This window comes from Micrasema longulum, unplaced genomic scaffold (assembly GCF_059751315.1).
Source record: "Micrasema longulum isolate JH-2025_06_02 unplaced genomic scaffold, ASM5975131v1 h1tg002357l, whole genome shotgun sequence".
NCBI lineage: Eukaryota > Metazoa > Arthropoda > Insecta > Trichoptera > Brachycentridae > Micrasema > Micrasema longulum.
The window spans coordinates 21,517-48,933 of NW_028279507.1; the positions used below are offsets into that span (position 1 = coordinate 21,517).

General features: G+C 33.5%; 1 protein-coding gene across 1 annotated transcript; it reads right to left on the minus strand.

Moving 5' to 3' along the window:
• Window positions 1-1,610: 1,610 nt before the first annotated feature.
• Window positions 1,611-10,681, minus strand: LOC148272366 (vasotab-TY2-like). The gene is made up of 3 exons (XM_088240137.1): window positions 10,635-10,681; window positions 5,398-5,565; window positions 1,611-1,750 (listed from the first exon to the last, which is right to left on the minus strand). Exons 1-3 carry the CDS (start codon window positions 10,654-10,656, stop codon window positions 1,719-1,721), a joined length of 222 nt encoding a protein of 73 aa, XP_088096263.1. The 5' UTR covers window positions 10,657-10,681; the 3' UTR covers window positions 1,611-1,718.
• Between the last annotated feature and the right edge of the window lie 16,736 nt (window positions 10,682-27,417).

The window sequence follows — 27,417 nt, forward strand, 5'->3', positions numbered from 1 at the left end:
CATTAATCTATTTAATTTATTAACATATTTGCATGTGTGTCTCAAAACCGGAAATTTGGGGTTTATCTTATTGTTGCTTTGAGCTAAAGATAAATCCAAAACAACTCCAAAACAATACAAAAACAAAACAAAAACTGCTGATATGTATATATGTTTATGTACTTGTAGGAGATATGGTGAGCCGTGATAGTGGGGTGGTCCACTGTCATTCGGGTGAACATAAAAATATTTTATCGTGGATCACCTTGCAGTCGCTTCCTGCTGTGTTGCCTGCGGATGCGATACCCTACCGTTACCACACCATACAGATACAACTTGCATCTATCTTGTAAGGGTTTACCAACAAGAGATATCTAGACTTCTATATTACCATTAATGTATCTTCGGGTGTACCACAGGGTGCTCACCTTGCTCCTTTGCTATTCAATCTGTTCATCAATGATGTATAAAATGCTTTTCTTACTGAAGTAATGATGAATCAATTTGGCTGTTTGCTGATGACTCTAAATTTCTCAAACAGATTGACAGCCCTTTCGATTGTTCACTATTACAATCTGACTTATTGTCTTTTAGCACCTGGTGCTCATCCAATAATCTACATCTCAACTTAAGTAAGTGCAAGGTTATGAGATTTTTTCGTCTGGAAAATCCAATCATATACGACTACTCACAGAACGATGAAATATTATCATCTGTGTCTAGTATACGAGATTAAGGTATTTTACTTGACACTTTCTTTTACAATTCATATTGAACATGTTATCAATAAATCCTTAAAACTTCTTGGATTTATTAACAGAAGCACAGCTGACTTCAAAAATATCAATACCCTTAAAACTCTCTTCTGTTCCCAGCACCTAAAGTATTCCTCTGTTATCTGGTCTCCATATTATGATGTTCACATCAAGACTATTGAATCAGTTCAACATCGATTTTTGAGAAAGATAGGCTGGAGGTTGGGCTTATCCAGATACCTATATACGCATAATGAGTTAGAAACTACCTTGAATATATCTTCACTTGAAGACCGTCGAAATAAATCCGACTAGTCCTATTTAAATTCTCAACTCACTCTTTGATGCGCCTGAACTACTGAGCTCAATAAAATTAAATATCCCAACTAGAAACCTTAGACAAAACTTGCTCTTTCATACCGATAACCATAGAACTAACTATCGTTTTCATTCCCCTATGCCCAGAGTTCTTAGGTCTGCCAACAAACATACCAGTCTTGATTTCTTTGATAACAAGTTGTCTTCTTTCAAACAATCACTGAATCAAATGAAATTATAAACGCCTCTCTCCCGCTTCCACTCCCACAAAGTCTACTATAAACCATTGAGTCTTTCTACTTTTTTTATAATAATTTTCTATGTATAAATGTGTCCATGAAAATACCCATTGGGCGTGTATACAAATAAATTAATGGCTTTCTCAATGTTTTTCATCTCTGTTGTCATTTGTCAACATTTTTCATTTTTGAAATGTTCGTATTAATAAAATATTGTTTTGTGCAGTAGTTGAAAATTTTATTTAAAAAATAATTTATGTATGACAACCATAATTAAATAATAAGTAACAATAAAAGAGGAATAATTATAACAGTGTCATATAAAAAAATTATGTATTTTTTAAATAATTTCATTATTTCGGGTTTCGGAAAAAAGTATTAGTTTTTGAAAATTTGTTGAAGATTGGTGATTTTTTCCTTTGCTCGTCTAACAAGGTCCCTCGTTCAGCATTTTGTATTCTGAAAAACAAAACATATGTGGTTAAAACATAAATAGCGCAATAAATCTCGGAATCTCTAAGTTCAGTCATATCACTCCACTACTTCGGGAACTACACTGGCTACGTTTTCCACAGAGGGTCGAATACAAACTCTGTTGGCTTATGTATAAGTCACTGCACAACTCGGCTCCGGAATATCTAAGGGAACTATGCATTCCAGATGAACTAGCTGACAGGCGTCTCACGCTTAGATCAGCTACGTCTACGGCGAGAGGAAAAGTTATTATACCTCTACGCAAACAGCGCACTAAATTTGGTGAACGCGCATTTGCGGTCGCAGGCCCTATGGCATGGAATGCTCTCCCAGCAGAGGTGCGAGGCTGTGAAAGTGAAGTGATGTTTCGGAAAAAACTTAAAACCCACTTGTTCTCTAAATCATTTGAATAAATCCGTAGCACGTGACAACAAAATAAATTATTTTAATTAAATTACACATTTAAAAGCATCAATTAAATTAACTTAACAATAGAATCACCATGTAAAGCGCCCTTGAGGTATTTTATTACGAAAATGGCGCTATATAAGTTATCCCTAATTAATTAATTAATTAAATCATCTTAACAAATTATTTATTTATAAAAATATTGCAAAAAAATAATATACATACTTAATAACAGGGAATCTATATAAAACCAATTAATGTAAAATGAAAACGGAGTGTTCTCTGTTTATGATAGTCTCCATCTAACATTGCACAGCCTGTTCTAAGATGGAGATTTTCTATCTTTAGAGCATAAGTAGTCCTATACTAATAAAACAATAACATGAAAAACTAAAACTACTTAATTATAAATGCCTAGCTAATCAAATGTAAGAAATTAAAAATCGTTATTATACAAATATATAGTATATATATGTGCCAAGAATACATGTTACTAAAACATAAATAATATAGTATAATATAAAATAAAACAAATATAAAGCAATGAAATGCATAAAAATATAAATAATATGTGTACCAATTATATAAAGTACTAAGTGTTTTGATTTAACTATATTTTTCAAAAAACTCTCGCTACACTATTTATATGTGCAGTTAATTTTATTTTAAAATTTGTTTTACATTTTGAGTCTTTTATATTTGGCAATAAATCATTAAATATTTTACTATTTTTTTGGCTAAAGGAAATGGTGAAGTTCAGTGTTACGGAAAATCGGATACAAACAGTGGTTGAAATATCAGCATTTAATTGAACGGCGGAGTTTCTCGAAAATGTATGAAAAAAATAATAAAAATGAACTATGTACATTGAACTACGTTCAACCAATCAACGACAGCGTTCGATAGATTTCCGGTTTCCGGGAAGCCAACTCACCAACTAGTGACGTCACAGGCGGAGTAATATCAAAATTACGAAATTCAAAAAATCATAGCGACGGTAAAATGATACGTAAATAAAAATAAGATTTAAAAATATAGAGTGTGTTAGCAGCGTTTCTTACCCATCTCATATATTTTGGTTTTCCTACATTTATTTTTCTTATTGCTGAATCATAATTGTTATCAGCTACATAAATTAACTCCAGCAGTCTAATTCTAAGTTCGCGATAATTCAACACGAGCTCGTGTTAACAGGGGTGCTATTCTGAACCACTCTTGTGGCACGGGAAACAGATTTTCTCGTGTATTTTGTATGTAAGAGTATGGTTTACTAATAAACCCATCTAAAACACAAATTGTGTTTGCGGGTAGTCAAAGATTGCTTACTAAGCTAGACGTATCTTCACTTAATCCTCTTAATGTCAATGCTACCAATATTCAATACAGGAAATCCGTAAAAAATCTAGGAGTACAAAGAGTATATATATGCTGGCGAGCTCATACTAATGAATTAAGCCGCAAAATATATTTCAGTCTACACTCACTTAGAAGGTTGCAAATATTCTTACCCATTAATACTAAATGCACCCTTGTACAAGCATTACTACTACCCATTCTAGATTACGCTGATGTTTCCATGACTGATTTAAGCTGAGAGTAACTCGATAAACTTGAACGACTTCAGAATACATGCACAAGGTAAATTTTTGGTTTTAGGAAATATGACCACATTTCTGATTATCGTAGGCAACTGAAATGGCTCAAAATCAGGCAGCGGAGAGACTATCACTCCCTCTCACTTCTGTTCAATGTACTTCATAGTCCTAACGCTCCTATATACTTGCGTGAAAAAATTCAACGCTTATCAGTTCATGGTTTACCTCTTCGTTCTAATTCTCAAGGCACTCTCTAAGTACACATCAACAATTCCTCTTTCTTCTCTAACTCATATAGAGTCCATGCGGCTCGACTGTGGAATCATCTCCCATCCACCATCAAAGATGTTACTACATTATCTCTGTTTAAATCACGTCTGAAGAAACATCTCCTTTCTCTTCCTTAATCTCTCCTCCTTTCCTTTTTCCGCTTTTTTCCTTTTTCCCATTGAGTAATCGTTTTGATTTTAGGTAATTTATAAACAAATACGTTTATTTCTGTTTTTATATATCTTTAGTTTTTTTTTTTTTCTATTGAATATGTCCTGTAATTTGAATTATGAAAAAAAAACTTTTATTTTATTGTATGTTTGGAAGAAATTGCCATTTGGCAATAAGCCCGCCAATGTACAAATAACATTATGTACAAAAAGTTAAATAAATAAATAATACGGCCACGAGAGCGTTTGGAATACCAGCCCAGAGGCGTTCAAGCTATAACTGATACTCGGTCGGTAAATCCATTAATTGTAAATATTCAGAGTAAAATTAAGCATCTAAAAATAAGAGGTATGATCATTCAAATATGCTGGATAAGAGGACATGCTGGTATCGTAGGAAATGAGAGAGCTGATGAACGAGCAAGAGCCGCAACTTGTAAAAGAACGGCACCTTTCTTCTCAGAATTTCCCCTTAGCTTTGCTAAACGCTGTATAAAAAAAATTACCTAGCAGCGTTGGGAGGATCATTACCGCGCTTCTTCTACAGGTAAAATCACTAAAATGTATTTCCCAACGCTGGCTGATGCAGCAAACTTCGGTCATCATCACTAAAGTACTTTCGAAACGACACAAATTTTTACCGGACACGGAGCCATGAGAAGTTATCTTTATAGGTTTAAATTAAGGAATGATGACTATTGTCCATGCGATGATATTTCTTCACAGAGTATCGAACATCTGTTATTTCAGTGCCCATTTTTTAGTTTGCAACGCCATAATCTTGAAGCAGAATGCAGAAAAGATGGAATGTCCTTAACAAATATCCACACTGTAGTTAAAAGAAGTTATCACGCGCTATTGTTCTTGGACTTTGCAACAATGGTGATTGGACTCATAAAGGTAATAAACCAAAATCAGTGATCGAACATCCCATTTCCAGGACAAACAAAAACGATTTTTTCCGAGTACCTTAGCCTTGTACATGACACGTAAGGCTACTAAATACAGGGGTCCAAATATATATATAAAAAATAAATAAATAAATTTGAAAAATACCAGCCCAGAATATGGATTCGAAGGAAAGCGCGGCCGTGTTAATTTCAGCGCCAACTCGCTCTAGCACGGACTCAGAATCAGGGCTCTGGGCTATTACAGTTCTGTGGCTTTGAATATGAATAATGATTCTTACGTTTGCTGGGGTTTTCGCAATTATTCTTCCTCAGTTCGCAATCGTTGTTGAACATTTGCTTGTTGCCGGCATCGTCAGACGCGCACTGGGGTGAATACAGGAACGGGCAAATTTTAGGGCACTCGTCATCTGCTGACGCCACGGACATCACTGCTACCACCAGGAAACCTGTATAAAACCACAAATATACTGTTAATATCATTTTGTTCATGCCAGATTTTAAAACCAGTTCAGTACATTGAATAATTAATAATTGGGAATAATTATTGACAAAAATCTACGATGGGATGTTGAGGTCCAATCGCTGGTTTCCAGATTAAAGAAGCTGTGTCGTGTATTCTGCTCCCTTAGGAGAACATCTTGGACATTGGCATTCTCAGAACTGTGTATTTTGCTCTTTTTCAGTCAGTGGTAACCTACGGTATTTTTTTTATTTTTTACTTTTTATTTATTTATTTATTTTATTTTTATTTTTATTTATAAATCATTTAACACACAGTATTTAACAAGTAAAATACATTGAATTACATTCCCAGGAGTTACAACAACTCAATTCAGGACATAAATAATATTAACATTTAGAAAATAACACATATTGAGAACAAAGAAACAAAGTAAGTTTAGCACCTTTATAACTAAATATACAACAACAATATATACGCCTAACACCCTTTCTTACACAAGCAGAATAAATATGTATAAAAAAACGCTTTAAGAATAAAAAAGGAGTGAATCTACTAAGGGAGATAAGGTCATTAACATCACATGCCATACAGATGATGCTGTCATAGTGATGATAAGAACATATCCATCTGGATGCCTAAGAAATGTCGTATAGTACAATGAACACATGATTATTGGAAACATAATTCGGATATACAAAACGTGTGTCAGATCAAATCATGGTGTATACAACAGAGGCGAGGATAGATAGAGAGAAAATAAAAAATACGAAAAACCAAGTAGAAAAACTAAATAGAAAAATTTAATTTATTTAATTCATAATACAATATTAAGAATAAAAATTCAGATATTTAGAACATTTACAAAAAGAAAACCCAATTCATTCTAAATACAATAATAGATCACAAATTAAAGTAGATAGTTATATTATTAATATAGTATAACAAAATGTAAAAAGAACAATCAAAAGTTAGAAAGGCCCACTGTCGTGAAATATGTCAACATCCGAGGTGATGCGATTAAGTAGCAAGATTGCTCAACCAACCGGCATAACCATTGGTAGGTTGGTTCTGCATCGTGGTAGGTAAAACAATCGATGCTGTCTTTGTCGAAGATAGTTATCAAGTACGAACAGACCTACATCCATCAGAATTTCTGAGTTATATATGCGACCCCCGATCACCTGGAAAAAGTGAACAACCAAATGAACGTCCCTCCTCCTCCATAATAACCGATAGCCTAGCGTCCTCAGTAAAAAGTCGGTCAGGAAGAGCTGAGGATAATATCCACATTCCTTTAGGTACAGATAGCGCAGAAATTTCTTCTGCACTATCTCCACCATCAAATTGTATCGAGCCTCATGTGGCGACCAAATAGTGGGCTGGGGAGGTTGCGCTGCGTCTATCTTGAACCCCCTAATAATTAATACCAAGAGTGGTGAAATGCTGTTTTAATTTTTTCTTTTATATTTTCTGCTCATGTGTGTTTTTTTTAATAAAAATAAATAAACAAATAAAACTCTATCTGTTCTGTGCAATTCTATCATCATCGTTCCCTTTACGCATCTATGATGCACCTAATAATACGGACCAAAATGGACACCAAGTCGTTGTAACAATAGGCATAATCCCTCAGTAACTATACACGTGCGTTTCCAGAAATTATCAACAGCCAGTGCCCCAGTGGGCCACATGGCGACGGTATCTACCTACTATCTACAAAAGCTTCTCTTTGGACATCTATCTCCCTTTGTTAACCATGGAGTTGAAACAGTGTTTTGTTTATTTAGTTTTTTATTGCTTACTTCTTGGCATGAACACTTGATAAGTTTACTACTATGCTCTATTTTTTGTAAATTTATTGATATCATTTTAACTTTGCTGAAATTTTACTCGTCCATGCGCTTTGTAGCTGCACGATGATTGGTTATCTAGCTTTCATATATCAACTTAGAAAAACCTAAATTTTGTAAATGGGGTCTAGAATTCCAATCGTCTATACGCTTAGTAGCTTCAAGACGTGTTGTAATCTTGCTCCTTTTTATTAATCAAATTATTTTTTTTTTTAAATATCATTAATACAATAAACTTATGTGTCAATTTTAAAAATGTGTAAATGGGGGCTAAATTTCTAACTGTCTATGCGCTCTGTAGCTGCAAGACGTCCTGTAATCTAGCTCCTATCTGTTGTAACTTTTGATTGATCTTAATTGAAAACGAGGAACTAGAATCCCAACCGTCCATGCGCTCTGTAGCTGCAAGACGTACTGGGATATTTATAAATTTTACGGCGCCCTTGAGGTGATTTTCACAAAAATGGCGCTATATAAATTATCCAACTATATATACTGTACACTGCTTGAGTACTCCAATATAATAATGTATCTTGATAGTTTTTGTTACATGATCAGTCTTTCGCTTCAGGTACCAGTCCAGGGACTATGAAATATTCTAGTGTAAAAACACAATTTTTAGATAAATATTTCATGACAACCATGTCAGGAGTCGAACGCCAGACCTCTTGCATAGTAGGCAAACGAGCTGATTATTACATCACGAGACCGAATATATTATATACAATAATTTAAATTGTAAAATGTTAACATGAAATAATAATCAATATAAAACCGTGTTACATATTAGCCATTGAGTTATTTTTTTCTTAAATATTTTGTCAACATTTTCTTTTAAGATCTGCTTAAAAATCTTATTGAAAATTTTTATAATTTCATAAAATTCGTCATAACGAAGTGTTCTTTGGCCATACTGTTTACAAACTGACAAGCCTCCACGCTGTGCTAGCCTTGTATTGTAAATATTTATATACCTTTTTTTGTAGGTACTGTCAAACCAATACCTAGAAACAAATATTTTTTGCAAAAATATTATGTAGCTCAATCATATATAACTATCGACGTGCTAATGAGCGGCGTAATAACAATTTCTCAACATGGTTGTTTATCGTATTCGCGATCACAGAGCAACATCCGTGAACACCTAATAATAAATGTCAAAATATTTACGTTTCGCGACGCATAATCCTGCTGCGCAATCACATATTTGAATTTCACCGGTGTAAATATGGGATATATTTCAAAACTGCTATTTTTTTTATCATGCTGTTTATTGCACTTAGCCGGTGGTTGGCAAGCCAAATGTCAAGAAAAGCAGTCGCCATAGTAATTGTAATTTAATTTTCACTTTTTTGTATTAGATACTCCTTACCATTTTGCAAATGCAATATATTGTATAATTTTTCAAAGTAAACGCCAATTTTTCGCCAGTGAACTGTATTTATTTATGGGGAAAACAAAAAACAAACCGACATGAGCGTTGACTTAGAGATTGCACGCGCGTTGACTTATGACTGCGATAACTTAAGCATGATCATTATTGTTCTTTGTGATCGTTCAAATGCCAAGCATGTTTTTATGCACGTCGATAGTTATTTGTGATTGAGCTACAGGTCTTGATTTTACAATAAGACAAAGTTCTATTTTCCAATTTCTATACCCGATAATATAAAAAAATAGTAAAATAAATGTTTTTGTATGTTATATATATTTAATTATGGAGTAAACAGTAAACTAATACGTGCAGTATCGTCTCTCTACGAGGAGAGTTCAGCGTGTGTAAGAGTTAATGGGGGATTTACATCTTGGTTTGCGATCTCAAAAGGCGTGAAACAGGGATGTGTAATGTCACCATGGTTGTTTAATCTATACATGGACAACTGTATGGAAGAGATAGAATGTATGGGTATTGGAGCAAAAATGGTTAATGTTTCAATAAGCTGCTTGTTGTACGCTGATGACGCAGTTCTGTTAGCAAGCAGCAACGAAGATTGGCAACAAATAGTCTCTCGAATGTATGATGTATGCCTGGAGAGCGAACTGACGATGAACGAACGTAAGTCAAAAGTGATGTTATTTTAAAGGGAGAGTGAGGTTACTGACTGCATACTATATGTCAACAGCGAATGTCTCAAACAAGTAGAAGAATTTGTGTTTCTGAGAAGCATGTTTTCGAGAGATGAGAGAGTAGAAAAAAATGTTAAAAGGAGAGTGAATGCGGGCAGCAAAATGAACGGCGCACTAAGGACATTAATTGATAATAAAAATATGTCAATCGAAGCTAAACTGGCAGTGAACAACGGAGTTTTAGTCGTATGAAAGTTAAATATAAAACGGGCAGAGGAAGGATGAAAGCCGAGTGCACGCGGTCAAAATACGATTTCTTAGACGAATGTGTGGGAAATCAATGCACGATAGGGTTTTGAAAGATGAAATCAGGCAAGTGTGTAAATCTGAGTCAGGTATAATCGATAAGATTAAGAAAGGGCCTCTGAGATGGTTTAGTCATGTAGAACGAATGGATGACGAAATAATAGCAAAACAAGTATACATATATGGCAAAGATGAACGGTAACGTGAGACGGCGACGACCAAGGAAGACGTGGCATGATCAGATTTACTAAAATCTTAAGTCTGGTCGTGTCAAAAGCAGGCAGAACCGAGGGGCATGTATGACGAGATTTATGAATGTGTAAGAAGCTAGAAATGTATTCCAGGATTGACATGGGTGGCGGTCCATTATCTCTGCCTTCCGCTACGGGGAAATGGCGTGATTGTAGTAGTGAATATTTTGTAACACGATATAGAAACGACAATGATGTTTTTCTGTAGTGTGTTTTTACACCAATCAGCCAAAATCCAGGGAGAAAATACAGAAATCGATCAAATAGTTCGGGTTTTGGTCCCGTGGTTAGTGTCTCTGACTCACGGCTCAAAGGTCCGTGGTTCGCATCCCACTCTTCCCCAATTTGATCCCATTTAGTAGTGAGTTATTTACAACTCGTTGAAAATGGCCCTCAAAATTAATTATTTGGGTAAATCTTAAGAACGCAAATATTTTTTTAATTAAAAAAATACGTAGACCGCGCTTTATCTCAACGAAAGGACACAATAAGACAAAAACTCAATTCGCCTCCTAACGGCCGTGAAAATCTAATATATTTTATGACGAAATAATTCAAAACAAATTAAAATTACGTACACAGTAAAACGGTCGACTTCATTGTAGCTCACGTAATAATCGACTATGGGAAATTGTCGAATGTGTGAATTTATATAGGAACACATATCGTTCCTTTCCGTTTATACCAGAGATTGTCAAATTGTTTACCTGGGCCTCGATTATAATGGAAAGCTAAAGACGTCACACTTTCACCTTGCCGATATAGTTGAAGATAAATTCTCTCTAGCGATTACGAAGATACACTAACGACCCCACACCTTAAATTTTTGGGTAGGAACATCGATATGAAACAAGGGGAAGCGTACGCCACGGTACACAAATAAACGCACTAAAATGACATAGCTTCAGTATGACGTCATAGTAGAAGATAAATTTCTCCCGACTGATTATGAAGATACACTACCGATCCCCCACAGTCAAGTTTTAATGTAAAGAACCCGTCGATACGTTTATCTACGCATTAAAAGTGTCAAAAAAATTGTTCCAGCAAGCAATTTTTCCTTTCATTACGATCAATTTAAACTTTTAATCGTTTTGAGGTTGGCACTTTTTTTCTTAAAAGCCTATTAAAAATATGAGAGAAATAAATAAATTTTGAGGTCAAATTAAATTCTGACAAAACTGACAGTTTTCAAAACTAGCGGCTAGATGCAAAAAATAATGTCGCTAGATTCTGCTCTATTAACATTTAAAAGTATCTAGGCGTAAGAAAGTTGCCACTATAAAAAATAAATTGTTATTATATTTTTTCTGTCTGTTTTACTATATTCTGGAGTGAAGGTATTGAGACGTTAAAGGAGCCGGCTTTGTCATCAATCGGTAGATAAATACGGACGGTCGTTAAGCGTACCGTCTGCGTCTAGGTAATTGCCAAAAGTCATATAAAATCATGTTTAAGAGACAATTGTTTGATTGAATTAGGATTAATTGAAGTTTAAAATCGCTTTGAAGTGGGCACTTCTTATCACAGAAGCCTATATAAAATATAAATGAGAACTATTTTAAATGTTAATGAAGTAACTTTTGTTGGTTGGATTCGTTCGTATGACGCCGAGATGACTAGCAGGTAGAGCATACCGAAGTGGATATAGATAGTACTGAAGTTAAGTATACCGTCTCGATATGTACAGATGAAGATAGCGTTCATAATCGAGGCACTGGTGTATGCACACGTTTTTTTAATTTCCAATGTATGTCACGCGATATTGCCGTAGGATAAAAATGCATTAAAAAGTATTTATTCATGATAAATACTCACAACACAAGCATTGCACATATTTGATTAGTAAATGAGCGCGTGCAAGGAAGATTTCAACCCTTTAATGCGCAAATAATAAAAAACAACGATGTTCTGAGTACGTCCAAATATCTGTAGACAAGCTTGGTGGTTATTTAGATCTGGATTTGTTGCGGCTGTCAGGTAAATCATTTTTGAGAAGACAATTTAGTCCAGGCATTTACCTGTACCATTTACCAGGTCATAAGGTGTTCAGAACCGTGTGAGTTCGATTAAATTAAATTCAATTGATTTATTTTAAATATAACATATACATTACAAACATATATTCAATACGTACTCGTACATATTATAAAATAGAAAAATAAAATACACGAAAGAGACTCATGTCAAAGTAGTAGGAGAATCCTGCTCCGGAAAACCCCTTCGGATACCTGGAATATATCAACATCCAGAGCGATGTTTTTCAGCATAGCGGTAGCCCTTCCAACAAGCATATCCATAGGCAGGTTGGTCCTGAATTTCGGAATATGAAACAATCTATGCTGACGCTGTCTTAGGTAATTATCAGGAACATACAAACCAATGCTCATCGTAATCTCAGAATTATCGATCATACCGCGCAACAATCGATAAAAATATGTAGTCAAATACATATTCCTTCTAGTCTCTAAACTGTTGTAGCCGAGCATACCCTGGAGAAGCTCGGTCGGGTAGAGCCGAAGATAATACCCGCACTCTCTCATGTAGAGATATCTCAAAAACTTATTTTGGATTTTCTCTATCATAAAAGAGTACTTCAGTTCATGTGGCCCCCAAATCGTCGAGCCACTCTCGAGTCTACTTCGCACCAAGGAGTTGTAAAGAGTTCTCAGTGCGCGAGTATTTTCGAAAACCCTGGCAGTACGCAGAACAAATCCTAACATCTTCAATGCATTACCACTGATTGTCTCTATGTGTTCATAAAATATTAGAGTGGTTACAAATCTAACCCCCAGATCCTTAACATTTGAGTTGTTTAGAACTTCAAGGGAAAGGAGATGTTTCTTCAGACGTGATTTAAACAGAGATAATGTAGTAACATATTTGATGGTGGATGGGAGATGATTCCACAGTCGAGCCGCATGGACACTTTATGAATTAGAGAAGAAAGAGGAATTGTGGATGGGTATGTAGCAGCTTTATCACAAATAACTATCGACGGGCTAATAAGCGACGTGATAACAATTTCTCAACATGGTTGTTTATCGTATTCGCAATCACAATGCAACATCCGTGAACCCCTAATAATGTCAAAATATTTAAGTTTAGCGACATACAATTCTGCTGGGCAATCACATATTTGAATTTCACCGGTGTAAATATGGAAAATATTTCAAAACTGCATTTTTTATTTATTTATTTATTATTCCTCACTCTTTTAATTGCATTTAGCCGGTGGTTATGGAAGGAATATGGAGTTGACGTCACTAAATTATTTATCCTTGGTTTTCATCATGTACGTAACCGTTAATTGAAAGACAAACATGGCCAGTCACTTATTAATTAATTACCTAATATTAATATTTACTTGAGATATTATTGTAGAATTTAGCTACGTGCCTGCTTTTAGTTTTTTTTCCAACAACCAAACACAGCCTGTTTTATATGAATCAGAAAACAAAACAGAAAAATATTTTGCGCACAGATTTCTATTCTGAAAATACCTTATTTTTTAAATTTTTTAAAAAGTTTTTTTCATTTTGACAAATCATTAACATACAAAATTATATTTTTGCCATCGCAAAGCCGAAGCTTGTCTGCGGGTTACATTAAAAAAATATATAAGTAAGTACATAGTTTAATAATAAATAAAGAATAAAATATATTTATATGCAGTGTTTTTAAATTTTTTTTTTACGATTTTTTAAAATGAATTTAGGTTTTTTCCTCACGATTTTTGGCTAGGATTAAATTATACAGTTTTGGTATTACACTACAGTAGTACTTCGTTTATCCGAACTCCCGTAATCCGGTTTCTTCGTCAAAGCAATTAACTTTGCTTGATACGTTTATGTCAGATTTTAATGTACAACCACAACAACAAACCATCACGCCGTTTTACGGCAGAGAGGATAGAACGCCACATATTCAGCCAGTTTTAAACTTCAAACCTCGGTTGAGGGCCAACAGTAGTATGGAACATTTTTTTTAATAACTTTTACGCTCAATGTGATCCAAAATTTTACTTTTTAGACCCCTTGTCTGTGACGAGGATTCGATCACATGATGTCGAGCTGACATGTCGGTAGAATATACCGAGGTAGATTGAGATAGTACAGAAGTTAAGCATACCGTCTCGATATGTACTGATGAAGATAGTCTTTATAATAGCGACCCTGGACTGTCATCGAATGTGGATGTGGTATTAGTTATTTTGGTTTTCAATCAGTTTTTCCATCCACTGTGTCCGCATGCATCAATAATAAAGAAAACGACAAGTGCCTGGTTGAGCACGGGACATCTGATTAAGCCAGGGGCGAACCGTGTATAGAAGCGATCATGCGCAGCTTACCATTATATTTGACTAACTGTTTTATTGTAACTTTATTTTCAGAAAAACAAATAAATAATTAACATTTATTTTAAATAATTTCCACCATTTGTATTTTTATCCTAATATAAATATAAATTTTAATAAAGCGCGCCCAGCGCCTGCGGTGAGCCAAAAAACCACCCGATTATTCCAGCTTATTTTTTCGTACAAATAAGTATACTATATTTTGAATGTATTAACCCGAGTGCGGGTTTTTTCTCCTAGATTAAACTTGCAGATTACACACATTATTTGAAGAGTCGTGATTTGGAAAACCGTATTTCAAACATTATTTCTTAAGGACTATTTTTCTTTGAGATGGTACTTTTGACATAAGACCATAATTACATTCATGCGTCATATTCCAGGACATATAGCGCTCCGCGCGGCCGTTTTTAGCACTATTAATTACTAGAACAATGCGGCAGTTGACATTTCAATTGAATACCTAATATCGACTGAATTCACAGTGGTATTAATTATTTATTTTTTAATGAATTAGATATGAAAATAATGGATAATATATCAATATAATATAATATATCACAAAGTTACATTGTTTGAGTTGATTTCATGGATGAGAGTTGTTGTATCACATAGAACCACAGAAAAATATCAATTTATAGCATATATTACTTACATTATATTATGTACCTCCTTCTTCTTCTTCTTCTTTTGCAACCTTATTCTCTCCACTGCTGGATAAAGGCCTCTTCCAAACGTCTCCATTCCTTCCTATCACCCGCTTTCATCATCCACGTTTTACCGGCAATAGAGGCAATGTCGTCGACTCATCTTTTCTGTGGCCTTCTAACACTTCTTTTGTTTGCCTACGGTCTCCGCTTTATTATTCTGGGTGTCCACCTGCCATCATTTTGCCTCGCCAAGTGTCCTGCCCACTGCCATTTCAATTTCGCTGCACGATCTATGATATCCACGACTCCGGTTCGGTGCCTTATTTCTTCATTTCATTTCTGGCTACTTTTTTGTGTTATAGACATGGTTTCTAGTCCGTATGTTGTCTCCGGCAATATGCACGATTCATATACTTGTCTTTTCAAGCATATAGGGACTTGTTTATTTTCAAAAATATATTTAAGTTTGCCAAAAGCAGCCCAAGTTAGCCCTATTCTTCTCGGTAACTCCGCTTTCTGGTTATCTTTACCAAGTTTGACTTTGTGTCCTAGATAAATATATTCATCAACCACTTCGATTTTATTATCGTTAATAAAAATGTCTCGTCCTGTTGAACTCATAATCTTTGTTTTAAGAATGTTAATTTCCAAACCAATCATTTTTTAAGCCTCGTGTAGTTCTATAATCATTTCGCCTAGTTCATCCATGTCTTTACTTATTTTATTTTTATTTTATTTTATTTATTGGGGATATCAACAGTAATACATGTAACAAAAATACAACAAATAAAATATACAGAGACTAAAACCAATGACAAATATCCACAGAAATACATTAAATACACGTACAATACATACTAGTGTGTTTGTGTGAGTGTTTGGGTGGGTTTTATATTGGAATGAGGGTGGACATGTGTGTAAATATTGCACAAGTGTCAAGTGTCGAAACTTATGACCACTATATCATCTGCGAATCTGAGGTGACTCAAGTAAATGCCATCGATCTTTACACCCTTGTGTGTAAAGATCGTACATACATATATGTATCTCCTATGTAGGTACAAATATATGATATTTTTTTATGGCTTACCTGTAAATAAAATCACCATTCGCCACTAGATAAAGCCCGCCGCGAGATAAGTACGATCAATAAGGTTGGAAGAATTCCATTACAAGGTGGGTAATCGGATTCATTTTTATTAGAGCTCGGTGGAAAAGGATATGAAATAACGCAACAGGAAAATATCACATACTACGAATACCAATAAAAATATATGAAATGGATTTAGAATCATTAATTCTATTTTCAAAATCAATATGGATATTGTATAAAAATGTTTTCATACATAAATTTAAAAAAAACTTTTCTTAACTACGTCGCTAGAAAAACGCAACATGTTTGGCCTTGACAGTTGTGACGACAAGATTCGTGACAATGTTCTAAACAAATTTAAATGGTCATAACAAATAAACATAAGTTGTGACGTATTAGGGGCGTGGCCAATGGAATGACCGTTTTTGCGGAAATCAAAAATAACAAATTTAAAATATTTTTAATGCTGCTTTTTATGCTGGACGGTATTTTACAAACCTTTATTACTTTAAAAATGGAAAAAAAAATTGATGTTTCCCTATTGCAAATATGAAATCCACGAACCAGCAAAACCCGCAAATTCCAGCGTCTACCTGCTATCTGGCGAGTGGCGCGATCAGATTTTTTAAATGCAAATATTCACACAGTTTGATAGGCAGTCTAAAAGATAATGAAAATCAATACCTTTGTAATATATTTTAGTGTGAAATAATCTTTTTGATACCTATACGTAGAAAAATGTATTGGGTTTTGGTCTACCGATAAAAAACGATAAAAGCAAATATTGTGCAAGAAGCGTATGAAAATAAATAAATCTCTTGATAATAAGGTCGGAGGTGTTTTATCTTTCAAGATAAAATAAAATTGAAGGCGAGTATCTACGAAGAATACAGTTCTGTGCATGAAATAAACCAGGACGAGAGTTTTCTACTCTATGGCTGCTCTCGGGTAAAAATTGTAAACAGTTAATATAAGTCTGCGTCGTTGTGCAGTGGTTGGCGTGTTCGCCTTCCATTCCCATTGAGATTTAATATAAAGAGATGACACTCGATACATATTTAAACTAAAAAGTTGTCCCCAAAGGAAAGGGAACGACCAGCGGATGTATTTATTTATTTATTTGACACATCATATACATATACAATATATATACATATAAGGGCGGGCATATTGCCTTAAGGCAATTTCTTCCTACCTACCCAAACCGTTCAGTTTGAGAAAATTATAAATACATGGACATATTGAATCTTACAATTTAATACAAAAATTAAAAGCAAAGATTAATAAAAACAAATATGTAGAAAAAAATAACACTATAACACTATACTATGAAGAGAGGAGAGGGGATGGGAAGGAAAGAAGAAGGATAAAGGAACAATTTTAATATTTAGATAGTGACATTTCAATCTTGACTTAAATGTAAATAAAGAAGGGGCGTCTTTAACATAAGTGGGTAGATTATTCCACAATCGAGCGGCTACTACTGTGAAAGAGGAGGCAAGAAAATTAAAGCGATGACAGGGTATTAAAAGGGTTCTCTCGTTACTAGAACGAAGAGATAGTTCGTGTTGTGAAAGAGGTTGGATGAGCTCTCTCAGATAAACAGGCGAAGTGGGATTATTGAAAATATTGCGAAGAAGTGATAGAATGTGAATGTTTCTTCTATGCCTGATACTGAGCCAGTGTAGTTGCGTGCGATACTCGGTTATGTGGTCAAATTTGAGAAGATTAAAGATATAACGAATACAAATAATCGTTCTAACTTATCAAGCAATTCAGAGTTAACATGGCATTTAGCATAGCAGTGTAGCAAGTGTAGATATTTGTAGATTTATTTATTTATTTATTTATTAATGAAATCATACAGTCTTTATATAAAACAAGGTACAAAATAACAATTAAAAAAAGTAAGACCAATTACAGATTTCACACTAATTTATTATGAATGCAGGAGGAGAGGGGAAACATAATTTATTTCTAAAAAAGTAAAAATAAAAATATTACACAAAAAGTTCATAAAAAGGAGAAGACATTGTATACTCTACTTTCCTCCCTCGCTCTCTGCTTCCATGAACATTTAAATTTAATAGTAAAAAATCACAACCAACAATAAATTATTAGATGCAGGTAGTAGATGTAAGTAAGTATAAATTAAGAGTTGAAATCAAATGTTTAAAATTAAAATTAAAAGTTAAAATTAAAATTAAAACTTTAAATTAAAGTTGAGTTAAAAGTTTAAATTAAAAGTTAAAATTAAGAATTAAAATCAAAAAGTTTATTGAAAGATAAAATTAAAAATCGTATGTAGATCTAATAGGTGTAGATCTTTGCGCTGCGCGTGTTCATAGATATTAAAATCTTCACTCTAACCTGTAAAAAATAGTTAGGAGCATGAATGTTTTATTCATCGACCTCCCAGGGTTGCGTTCGACGAGAATGCATACGCAAAAAATGGAAGGATGTTTTTAGTGTACAAAAAAAAGAATATTTATGAATGTTAACAAACAGCATTCGCTATTTATGTATCCCAATGAAATTCTTTCCTTACACTCCTTATAATTTCTATTCATTTATTTATTTTTAATGTATTTTCAGAAATTATAAAATAATAATATTAACTGACATTTAAAACATTTTTACAAATCGCATTCCTACCTAATGTACACCCCTAATGGTAGAAAAGCAGAGTTTGAAATTTTCAAAATAAATTATAAATTTGAAAACGAATTATTTTATGTTTTGGAATTCAACCATAAGCAAGTACCTAGATTCAATATTTGAATATTAATAATTTTTGTTTTGGACATCAATCATAAACAAGTACTTATCAATGAAAAGGCTTTTTCCTCTTATCCGAACAGTTTTTCCACGCTTTCGAAACACAATCATTCATTTTTTTTTTCATTTCTTTTGGTTTCGATTTAAATGTCAAGCTCACCTAAAACCCGGCTGGCGCTTAAAGAATGGCTAGATGTGAAAAATTATTTAAAAGGGGTGTTTTCACATTAGAATATTTCATAGTCCCTGGACTGGTACTTGCAGCGTAAGACTGATCATCTTATCTTCGTGTAAGAAAAAAAAAGGTCAAGATACGCTGTGATTGGTGTGCCGATGCAGTGCCCTAGGCACCATTAGGTGCGGAAAGGGAATGATTCGTTATTCAGTGCAGATGAAATCCGAGTTAATTCGATGTAAATATGCTTTATGTCTAAATTTGTTGCAACAGAAAGGCAAAACATTTTTAAAAGGGGAATACGAAAGTCTAGGCATTTACACGGCTTATGACCTGAAAAAAACCTAGCCAGTCTGCAAGCATTTGGACATACTCAAAACATTGTTGAATAACATTGAAATAATTATGTTTAAATTAATTCTTTATTTTTTTATAATAAATTTTTCTTACATTTTTAGGTTTATGTAAAATATTTTAACGCCATTATTACTTCCAGGCGGTAAATTTTTATTTTTAATTTGAATAGTTTTAATTTATCATTAATATAAGATCATGTGTGTTAATATTTTCATTGTTTTGTTATAATTTTTCTAGTTATTAAGTTCTATCTTCCTTCTAATTTTACTGTAAGTTTCTATTTTCTGTTAAATAGGCATTATCAGGTTTTAGTGGGTTTTTCTGTTAGTGCCGATTTCAATTTATGTTGAAATTTTTATTGGTTTGGATTTGTGTTTATTATTACAATTGATACTTATTTTGATGTTATTCTTGTACTTATATTTTTCTTGTCTTTTGTTTGTATGTATATTGTAATTCCTGTCTGTTTATGTTTTTCCTGTGTTTATAAATATAACTTGTTTTTGACCGATGTTATCAAGTTTTGGTAGAAGGCTCTAATAATGGAAAAAAAAACAAAACACATATTGTCGTATCATCATTTCTGTTTGCTTTATTAAATAGTTTAAAAATGGTTAACCGTTTAATACATAGATGGCAGTAATTGTTTAATGCTTTGATTGAATTAATAGTTTTGAATACTATAGTATAATTAAAACAACAAACCATCACGCCGTTTTCCCGTAAAAGTAGGCAGAGACGATTGAACGCCATATAACTCTGTCTTCGAAAACCGCTCTCACTTACTCTACATTCATACATTTTATTAGCAATTACTGTGCTTAGTGCTCCGTCCATTTTGTTGCCCGCATTCACTCTCCTTTCAACATCTTTTTCTACTTTTCCATCTCTTGAAAACATACTAATAGGAATATAATTAAGAATATGCATATAAGAATATATCAATAAGACATGCTAATAAGAATATGTCAATCGAAGCTAAACTGGCAGTGCACAACGGAATTTTAGTCCCAATACTAATGTATGAAAGTGAAACATGGAACTGGCAGAGGAAGGATGAAAGACGAGTGAACGCGGTTGAAATGAGATCTCTAAGACGAATGTGTGGAAAATCAATGTATGACAGGGGTACGAATGATGAAATCAGGCGAGAGTGTAAATCTGAGTCAAGTATAATTGATAAGATAAGGAAAGGGTCTCTGAGATAGTTTGGTCACGTAGAACGAGTGGACGACGAAAGAATGGTAAAACAAATATATATGGCGAAAATGAACGGCAACGTGAGACGAGGACGACCAAGGAAGACGTGGCATGATCAGATAAACCAAAATCTTAAGTCTGGTCATGTCAAAAGCAGACAGAACCGAAGGGCATGTATGACAAGATGTATTAATGTGGAAGAAGCTAGGAATGTATGCCAGGATAGACGTGTGTGGCGGTCCATTCTCTCTGCCTACCCCTACGGAGAAATGACGTGATAGTAGTAGTAGTGGTCTTCTTATCAGTAGTAATCTTATCATGCACGCACGCCGGTTATTCCGACTTTCAACATGTCTATCTTCAAGTACATGTCGGATTTGGTCATGCCATGTCTTTCTCGCTCTTCCTCTATTTCTGCATCCATCAAAATTCTCACTGTAAATATTTTTAGCCGCTCTTTTGCTGTCCATTCGCTCTACATGTCCAAACCAGCGCAGAGCTCCTTTCTTGATTTTGTTCAGTATGATGGCTGAAATCGAGTGGAGATTAGCGCGTTTGACCGTTCACCTACCGTGCTTGAAGAACACCCTTTTTAATAAATACTTCATAATAAACCGTGTCGGGAATCGAACCCGAGGCCTCTCGCATGGTAGGCAAACGCGCTGACCATTACACCACGAGGCTGACGTCATTTAAAAGAACTTCAATTTATTTTACTTCCTACTCCAAAAAACTTTAATTTATTTACTTCTTACTAGAGATGCGCCGAATACGGATTTTTAAACCGAACCGAATGCGAACGTCATTCGATTTGGCGCTTACCGAATCGAGTATTCGGTCGAATTATTCGATTCATTACACGTGTGGTTTTTCGCGCTGAACAAGTTTGTACAGTAGCTCAATTACAAATAACTATCAAAAAACATGCTATGCATTTTAGCAATTTTTTTAATGTTATTCCATATTATAAGTTACCTATAAAATATTCATACATTAAATAATAATTTATATTAAAAAAAAGGTTTTAGAAAATTAGTAATTTTTGTTTTTTAATTTTAAAAATTGAGCAACGGAAAAAACTTTTTTTTTTTCATTCATAAGATAATATTTAATGCGATAAAGGAAGCCAAAAAAATATTTTATTTACTTAAATTGAGAAATTTGAGGAGAGAGCGGTCACGAAACAGCTTAATTTGTGATACGGTAACTGTTATTGCCATTTTCATAAAAAAACGAAATGCCTATCTCTACTATGAAATATTCTAGTGTGAAAACACTGAAAGTTCATTATTATTATTATGGATAACTTATATAACGCCATTTTCGTAATAAAATACCTAAAGGGCGCTTTACAAAGTGATTATATAAAGAAGTTTTTTCCGAAACATCACTTCACTCTCACAGGCTCGCACTTCTGCTGGGAGAGCATTCCGTGCCGTGGGGCCTGCGACCGCAAATGCGCGTTCGCCGAATTTAGTGCGCTGTTTGTGTAGAGGTATAATAACTTTTGTCGGAGACCAAACCCGAGACCTCTTGAATGGTAGGCAAACGCCCTGACCATTACACCACGAGGCCGACATTGGCTCTAGTATTGTTAATAAATTTAAACTTATTTTTTATGTAATGGCTGTAAAAAGATCCGTTCATTATTTAAGGCTGAGACAAGCATTATCGACAAAATCAAGAAAGGAGCTCTGCGCTGGTTTAGACATATAGAGCGAATGGACAGCGAAAGAACGGCTAAGAATATTTACAATGCGAATGTTGATGGATGCAGAAATAGAAGAAGACCGAGAAAGACATGGCATGACCAAATCCAACAAATACTTTAAGATGGACATTTTAAAAGTCGGAATAATCGGCGCGTGTGCATGACAATATGTATGCCAAGATAGAGTGATGTGGCGTTCTATCCTCTCTGCCTTTCCCTACGGGGAAACGGCGTGATGGTTTGTTGTTGTTGTTGTAAAAATCAGTAAATATTCGGTATTTTAACCGAATATTATGTTAAATACCGAACATATAAAACCACGCCGAATATTCCGAATACGAATGATAACCGAATATTCGGCGCGTCTCTATTTCGTATAAATTCAGTACTAGAGCTCGGAATATGGCGTGCCTAGTACCCACATGTACATAAATATATAAATAATAATCTTTGATAGAATTAATCTTTGCTCCCACAAAATCAGCTCAATATCTCCGTGGTGTCAAATGCTATCAAGTATTCATGCTGTTTACTGAAAACACTCGCTCCTTGTTCGAAATAATAAAAAAATGGCAAAACTAAAAATATCACCCTATTTCAAACTTTGATTCCCGTGTCATGTTGATCAGTGCCCGGGCGGACGATGAATACAGTGCCATGTGTGAAATATTAAAGTACCAATCCGCCACAAAAAATTAAAGTACCAATTACAAAATACAGAAACTGGACGTGCGAATTAAAGAATTATTTTTCCAGAAGTACTTCTAATAAATAATGTTAGTTGATACAGAGAAAGCGCATCTTGAGCATTTATTTTTTAATTTTTTGGCGTTTTTGCTTGTATATGTCATTTTTAATTCTTTTAAAATGATTTTTTTGCTTTTTCATACTTTCTTGGATTGTATAATGTTTTTTATACTTTTTTGGATTGTATTATATTTTTAATATTTTTTTGTATTGTAATTATGTTTTTCATACTTTTTTGGATTGTATTATATTTTTCAAATTTTTTGTATTGTAATTATGTTTTTCATACTTTTTTGGGTTTTAAAATGTTTTTCATACTTTTTTGGATTGTATTATATTTTTCATATTTTTTGGATTGTATTATATTTTTTTGGGTTGCATTATGTTTTTCATACTTTTACGGATTGTATTATATTTTTAATATTTTTTGTATTGTAATTATGTTTTTCATACTTTTTTGGATTTTATAATGTTTTTCATACATTTTGGATTGTATTATGTTTTTAATATTTTTTTGGATTGTATTATATTTTTTTGGGTTGTATTATGTTTTTCATACTTTTTTGGATTGTATTATGTTTTTAATATTTTTTTGGATTGTATTATATTTTTTTGGGTTGTATTATGTTTTTCATACTTTTATGGATTGTATTATATTTTTCATATTTTTTGTATTGTAATTATGTTTTTCATACGTTTTTGGATTTTATAATGTTTTTCACAATTTTTTGGATTGTAATTATGTTTTTAAAAATTTTTTGGATTGTAATTATGTTTTTCATACTTTTTTGGATTATATTATATTTTTCATTCTTGCTTGTATCTGTTCGTCATATGGAGGGTATTAAAAGCAAATTGAGAAATCTCCATTGAAGGAGTTTTGAGATATTTGCGTTGGTAAAGCATAATTAGAGTTTGAGTTGTCAATGGAGAATGCTAAGTTTGCAGTGTCAAGTATGACTGACGTTGTCCTGCCCGAACGTTGGCTTGCCTGCTATTAGCTGGTTTCGCAAACGTTTTTTCGAAATTCGAATTTTCCACCTATTGGGTCCAATTGTGAATCTAAACCATCTGGTTACCCACTCAAACACAAAAAATTTCATAAAATCTTTTTTTTTAATGGTAAAAAAAAAATATTTTCTTTGAATTTCCTAGAGTTTTAACCATCGATAAAAAAGAAGATTGGAAATCAAGCAACAGACTATTGAAATTTGATGAGTATTATTTTAAAAGATTGTCTATTACAGAAAAAATACATCGAGAAATACGCATTTTTATTTATTGTAATAAAACAGCTTAATAAATTATAATAAATCATAATAATGCATTATATTAACAATATTAATTAAAACGCAAACATTACATTGGATACTAAAATATTATTAAGTATTACAAACAAAAATGTAAAAAACGGATAGCGATTAAAAATTAAAAATAGCGATAATCATATAAACATTTTAAAATGGAAAAATTATACATACAAAAAAAAATATATAACTAGGCGGCCTGTAGTGTAGGCAAATTCGTATCTCTGCTACGCCATAAATTTCTCATTAAATAATTCCACACGTCACAATGTCGCCCCTGGGTAGCCCCTGCTAACGTCACTCAACAAATACGTCCTCGTTTTTATTACAGTATTTCGGCCACGCCATGAATTTCTTATAAAAAATGTCATGACGTCACAAAGTTACTCCTTGAACATCGTCTACTGACATCATTAACAAAAACATAACTATTTAGGCTTTTTCAGATACGCAACAATTTTTTTTTAATACAGCGCTCCAGCAACCAAACCTATTTTAATGGTATATTCAGTTTAGCAAAGCGTCGTTCTACTTTTGTCAATCAAAACATTTATAACCTATGAAAAATCGTAATCGACCCGTGGCAAAATACAAATTATGTTAATAATTCTTCTTAGTATTTTTTTTAGCTTTTCCACCTCCCAACCGATAAAATGCTCGTATGACCAAATAATATTATTTATTATTAGATTAACATATTACAACAGAGATGAAGAACATTTAAGAGAAGGTAATATAGAAGTCTAGGCATCTACAGGACTTATGTCAATGGCTGGTTTAAGTGGCCTAATAAAAAAATAAAAACATTTTGTCAATGGCCGGTTTCAGTGACATAAAAAATATTTAAAAAAACATTTTCAGGCGTTGCCTAGTATGTAGGTGAAATAATTCAATTAGATGAATCTCACCCGCATAAATAAAGGATTCAGCTCTTTAACTTCACAACCATCAACAGATGAAAGACTTGAAGGAATATAGATGTTCAAATATAGGCAGAATGGTGAATGTTACACAGTGTGTAAAGTGGCCACTTAAACCAGCCATTGACAGGTCATAAGCCCTGTAGATGCCTAGACTTTTATATTACCTTCTCTTAAATGTTCTTCATCTCTGTTGTAATATGATAATATAAACAGCTCCCCAGGGAGTTGAATCCAGTTCTTGTCTACAAAAATTTAGACAAACTCAAAATATTGTTGATAAATTACCTGGTCCATGAAGAAGTATAGAAATTGAAAAATAACATTTTCAGGCGTTGCCTAGTATGCAGGTGAAATAATTCAATTAGATGAATCTCACTCGCATAAATAAAGGTTTCAGCTCTTTAACTTCACAAACATCAACAGATGAAAGACTTGAAGAAATATAGATGTTCAAATAGAGACAAACTCAAAATATTATTATTAGATTATTATTGACATGTATTTCAAGCATTGCTGCATTCACGTCGTATTTCTGAGTTCAACTGTTATGTTTTTCTATGGTTATGTTTACTGTCATCTGTCATGCCGATGGTTTAAATGTACGAGTCTTATGAACATAAAATTTGGTTGCTTTTTGAAATTTCTCGAGAAATATATTTATAAGGGATGCGCAATAAAAGCGACCTATCCGGTTTTTGTCTATATATTGCAACAATTGCCTGCAATCTCCTAACAATGCTTTAAAACGCCGCTGGTGGATAATACACTATATTGCTTACATGTTATTCTTATTTATATATTATGTAGGTGCATATAATATGCATTTGTGTGTTCGTTTTGAATCAACGTTCGCGTATTGTCAAACCTTATTTTATTGTTGTCATTATTTCGTATTTACTTCATTTTGTGGTTACCTACCGTACTCGTATTGTATGGGACTCGTCGCACATTATTCATTCGATGTGTATCAGTTAAATTTTAAAATAAAATGCTTTTTTTTTTCAGAATACGGTTTTGAAATTTAACATACGAGTACTTTAAAAAAAAAAATACAATTTACATCATTTCGTCATTTGAATTTTAACAAAAAGGTTTCTAACTTTTTACTAAGCTCTAGATGGTTTGGTCACGTAGAACGAATGGACGACGAGAGAATGGTAAAACAAGTATATATGGCAAAAATGAACGGCAACGTTAGACGAGGACGACCAAGGAAGACGTGGCATGATCAGATAAACCAAAATCTTAAGTCTGGTCATGTCAAAAGCAGACAGAACCGAAGGGCATGTATGACAAGATGTATGAATGTGGAAGAGGCTAGGATTGTATGCCAGGATAGACGTGTGTGGCGGTCCATTCTCTCTGCCTACCCCTACGGGGAAATAGCGTGATGGTAGTAGTAGTAGTAGTAGTAGTACTAAGCTCATTATTGTACCATTTTTAATACAATTTACAAGTTTTAAACTAATTTTTTTTTTCATACTTACGCACCCTCACACACGCACGCACCCTCTCCCTCATTCATTCACGCATACACACATTCACATACACATGAATACAAACGTCACACAAATACAATTACTAAACTTTTTTTCTTATATATTATGTGTCATTATATTTACAGTGGATTTTTTTAATTGGGTTTAGCATTGTTAAGATTTTTCAAAGTATTTTGTTTATGTAATAGCTGTAAAATCCCAAATAAAATAAAATATATAAATATGTTCTTAGATGTTCAACGCAACATTTTTGCGATTCTTTGAACGATTATCCGTCTTGCTTTACACGTGAAGATTTACAACTAATATTAAATATTTAATTTGTTGAATCAAAGAATTTTCTACCATAAAAAAACAAGTCATATCCAATATTAAGTGCATATTAAGTATTTTTAATTATTTTAATTATTATGAATTAGTGTTTAGATAGTTAGAACAAAATACAACACCTCCCCCTTCCCATTCCACCCATCCCAAAAAACCCCCTCCCAACCACCTACCCCCGCGAGCCCCTTGTTAAAAAATTGGCAGCCCACCCCTGAATGGAGTGTCGTCTCTATGTGA

Bases quoted from the DNA above. Each gene is read 5' to 3' on its own strand.
- LOC148272366 (XM_088240137.1), bottom strand. From the start codon at position 10,656: ATGAAGTCGACCGTTTTACTGT. The intron at 5,566-10,634 runs GTACGTAATTTT...GGTTTTATACAG, and splicing joins GAAGTCGACCGTTTTACTGT to GTTTCCTGGTGGTAGCAGTG. The intron at 1,751-5,397 runs GTAAGAATCATT...TTTGTTTTTCAG, and splicing joins TTGCGAAAACCCCAGCAAAC to AATACAAAATGCTGAACGAG.